General features: G+C 39.7%; 1 protein-coding gene across 1 annotated transcript; it reads right to left on the minus strand.

Annotated features, from left to right (window-relative positions):
• Nucleotides 1–821: 821 nt before the first annotated feature.
• Nucleotides 822–3,794, minus strand: pcdhb (protocadherin b). The gene has a single exon (XM_002664268.8). It carries the CDS (start codon nucleotides 3,612–3,614, stop codon nucleotides 1,155–1,157), a length of 2,460 nt encoding a protein of 819 aa, XP_002664314.5. The 5' UTR covers nucleotides 3,615–3,794; the 3' UTR covers nucleotides 822–1,154.
• Nucleotides 3,795–4,121: the final 327 nt, after the last annotated feature.

The raw sequence follows: 4,121 nt of genomic DNA on the forward strand, positions 1-4,121 counted from the left end.
TTTGAGTTATGTTAAAGTATTTTTTATTCTTTATTGTAAATGAAAAAGCTGCATTTACATAAAAATAAACTTAATTTAAAACACAGTTTATAAATATTTTTGATGTCTTGCATTTACTAATAATAAATCAACGCTATTTGGACATAGTAAAATGCCTTTAATAAGTTCTTGAAGGAACACTTTTGACAAAAGGTACAAGTTTCTTGTCACTGTAGTGCCTTTATGGATCAGATTTGTACCTTAGATGAGAATACAATATTTAAAATAATACAAGTTTTAAAACCAAAGGTACAATTTGGTTTCCTAGGGTACAAAATGTCCTTAAAGGAACAAACTGCAATGGGACAAATTTGTTTCTTTGTCTTAAGGTACAAATCTGTTCCATAAAAAGGTGACAAGGGTTTGTACCTTCTTTGGTATTGTACCATTTTTTTCTGAGATTTTACATGTGTAATGACAATAAAATTTAATCTAATAAATATATCATTTTGTATAACATGTCTTTATTAGGTATTTTCAAGGTTTTATAATAAATCAAACCCCAAAACATACAAAATTAAAATTAAATAATAATCATTATTAAATAATAATAATAATAATAATAATAAATAAAATAAAAAAGAAATCTAATCAAACACAAATTCACATTCCACAGCTTCAGACTTAAAAAGCTTTTTCAATATCTCAAATTTTTAACAAAGATCAAAACACTTCCCAGATCTTGCAAAACAAATGTATGTGAGCTTTTCAAGAGCAAAACATGTTATAATTTTTTTTTTCCAATGGTGCCCAATGGTGGGGCGATTAAAATTTTTCCAACATAAAGCAAGGTCATACCTTATTTTGATGGTCCATTTGTTGAATTTAAGTTACATTGGATCTACATGCCAACTAATTCTTATTAGATTATAAGTAGACTGTTATGGTTGGGCTTAGGGGTAATGCAAGTTGACATGTACTTGCAAAGTTTCTAATAGTCAGTTAAATGTCTGTTGAAGCAGCAGTATCAGCAGATATTAAGCAGACAGTCTACTAATACACAAATGGACCATCAAAATAAAGTGTTACCTAAAGCAATGCAACATCTTGCTTGTGTTAATAAATATATTATTAATAGGAAAAGAGAGGCAACTTTCCATTCGAATTATTTTCCATCATGTACACTTTAAAATAGCACAATAAATGGTGTGCATAATGGCAGTTTCATAACATACTATAATTAAAAGTTTTCTTACCTGTAGAGTAGAAGCCGCAGAGTCGCTGGTCTCGGTCAGTCCTGTGCTCCTCGGGATGCTGGACACGATGTATCTCGCGCCCTTTGGCACAGGCTGTCTGACCACCAGCTTTCCTTTCCTCGTCTCTGCTAGAAATAAACTGTACCAGTAGGCATCGTTGGAGACCAGAGTGGAGTCCGCGATGGTGGAGTTCCTCTCGCTGATCACACTGTTCCTGCTCGGAGGAGCCGCTTTGCTGGGCTTCGCCTTCTGGCACTTGAGCACGATGGTCACCAATATAGTGATGAGCAGAAGAAATGACACAGAGCCCAGTCCGATCACCAGATACAGGTTTAAATCCGAGAAGATGTCATACTCCAAAGGCACCTCAGTGTAGGTTTTAAGCGCGGTCTCCACCGTGGACAGTTTGATGGTGACTGTAGCAGAGAGCGCGGGCTCTCCGTTGTCCTTGGCGATCACCACCAGCCGCTGGTCTCGCGAGTCTCTGTAGCTGAACATCCTCATGGTCCGGATCTCTCCGTTGTATTGATCCAAGCTGAATAACGTAGCGTCGGTGTTCTGGAGAAACTGGTAGGTGATGCGAGAGTTGTGCACTGAATCAGAGTCTATGGCGATGACTTTGGCGATCAGAGTTCCTTTATCGGTGGATCTCGGGATGGTTTCCTTCACCTCCGAGCCCTGCGCGCGCCACGGAGACACTATAAGCGGTGTGTTGTCGTTCTGGTCCATGATAATAATGTGAACGGTCACGTTACTGCTGAGCGGAGGAACACCAGAGTCTCTGGCCTCGATGTGGAACAGAAAATCCTTCTCTATCTCATAATCAAACGTCTTCAGCGCGTAAAGATTGCCGTTCTCCGGGTTAATGGAGAACAGCATGGACATGGAGGTGTTGGCTATTTCCCTCTCTATGATGAAATACACTAAATACTGATTTTCGTTTAAATCTGGATCTATTGCAGTTATAGAGCCCAGTAAAGCTCCAGGCGCGTTGTTTTCTTTAACGGGTATGGTGTAGAAAGTCTGCGGGAACTGCGGCGCGTTATCATTGACGTCCAGTAGATGCACTGTTATAGTTTCATTATCAGATAAGGGAGGATTCCCTTTATCCGTCACAACTAACGTGATCTCATATTCTGGGACAACTTCACGATCTAATGGTTTTGACACTAATAACTCGTAGAGATGATCAGATGATTGGTTTAAAAGAAACGGCAAGGCCCTGTTCATTGTCAGAGTAACCTTTCCATTATCTCCAGTGTCTCTATCACTGACACCAACCAGAGCTATAACAGAACCCACTGGGATGTTTTCATCAACAGTATTCTTCAGTGATTTTATAGTGATCTCCGGGTAATTATCGTTCATGTCAGTAACATACACAGAGACTCTGGACTGACCAGACAGCGGAATTGGCCCATTATCCTTAGCCTCGACGAACATCTCAAATATTTTCATATCCTCATAATCAATGGTGCCCTTTACTGCTATTTCCCCAGTATTTGAATCCAAAGAGAACATTTCCTGCGTTTTCTCCGAAGTGTAAAGCGTAAATGAGTATGTGAGATCAGCGTTTGGGCCTTCATCAGCATCAGTAGCGTTTAATTTAACAACAACGGTGCCTGCTGGCGAATTTTCGCTGATATTGAGAGAATAAAGCGCCTGGTCGAACTGCGGGGCGTTGTCATTTGTGTCTTGAACGCGCACGATGATACTCGCTGTGCCGGAGCGCGCAGGGACTCCGCCATCAATGGCAGTGAGGATCAGGTTATAAACGGCCTTGTCCTCTCTATCTAAAGCCTTCATGAGCACCAAATCTACATATTTTGTTCCATCACTACCAGAATGAATATCAACAGTGAAATGTTCATTTTCGCTTAATTTATAAGTCTTGACTGTGTTGGCACCAACATCCGGATCAAACGCATTTGGCAAAGAGAATCTTTCTCCTGGTGATGCCGACTCTGAAACATCCAATTCAATCTTGTCCCGTCGGAAATGAGGAGCATTATCATTAATGTCTGTGATGCCCAATTCAATATTGAACATACGCAATGGGCTTTCAATTATTAAGTCTAATTTTAAAAAGCACGTCGTCGTTTTAGCAGGGCACAGAGTTTCCCTGTCCATTTTCTCAACAATAAATAGCTCCCCCGTCCTCTTATTAATATCAAGATATTTTTTGCTATGGAAAATGTCAAGTTTTACCTCTCTCTGCGCTAGTCCACTAACATCCAGCCCCAAATCAGCAGCTAGATTAGCGACGACCGACCCGCGCTCCATCTCCTCCGGTATAGAGTATCGCGTCACAGACAAAGCCGTTTCCCACGTCGCCAAAAGTACAAAGAAAAACGAAGCCCAACATCTAAGTGCCTTCATTATCAATTTCTTTAGGAGACAAAAAAGCAGATGAAATCTTAAATAAAGCTATAGTCCTGTTTCCTCTTGAAATATCCCTCGTGTTCAGTTTTACTGGTTGAAAATGTTGCTGTAATCATTTATAATGCTCCAGCTTGGAAGGACGCTGTTATCAGGACCACAAGGATGCTGGAAAATGACAAAGTCCCTTTAAATTAAGTCTGGGCATCATTTACTGGCCAACAGCGACGCGCTGAGACAGAGAAGAGAACTGCAAATGCATGCATGCCCTTTATGATCCTTTAACAGTTTTATCAATGCAGATTTATATAAAAATCATAATCTTTTCGTTTAATAAACGTACATCACTCTATACCCCCCTCTCTCTCTGTGTGTGCTTCTTTATTCTCCCTTTCTCTATTTCATTGTCGTGTCTTTCAATACAAGTATCTAAAACACTTTATAACCTTAATAACCGTATAAAGGAATATCATTGTCGCCAGATGTCGTGCTCTTTACGTGTTATTT

The sequence above is a fragment of the Danio rerio genome, chromosome 14 (assembly GCF_049306965.1).
Source record: "Danio rerio strain Tuebingen ecotype United States chromosome 14, GRCz12tu, whole genome shotgun sequence".
NCBI lineage: Eukaryota > Metazoa > Chordata > Actinopteri > Cypriniformes > Danionidae > Danio > Danio rerio.

Coding starts and splice junctions, on each gene's coding strand:
- pcdhb (XM_002664268.8), bottom strand. CDS start 3,614: ATGAAGGCACTTAGATGTTGGGCTTCGTTTTTCTTTGTACTTTTGGCG.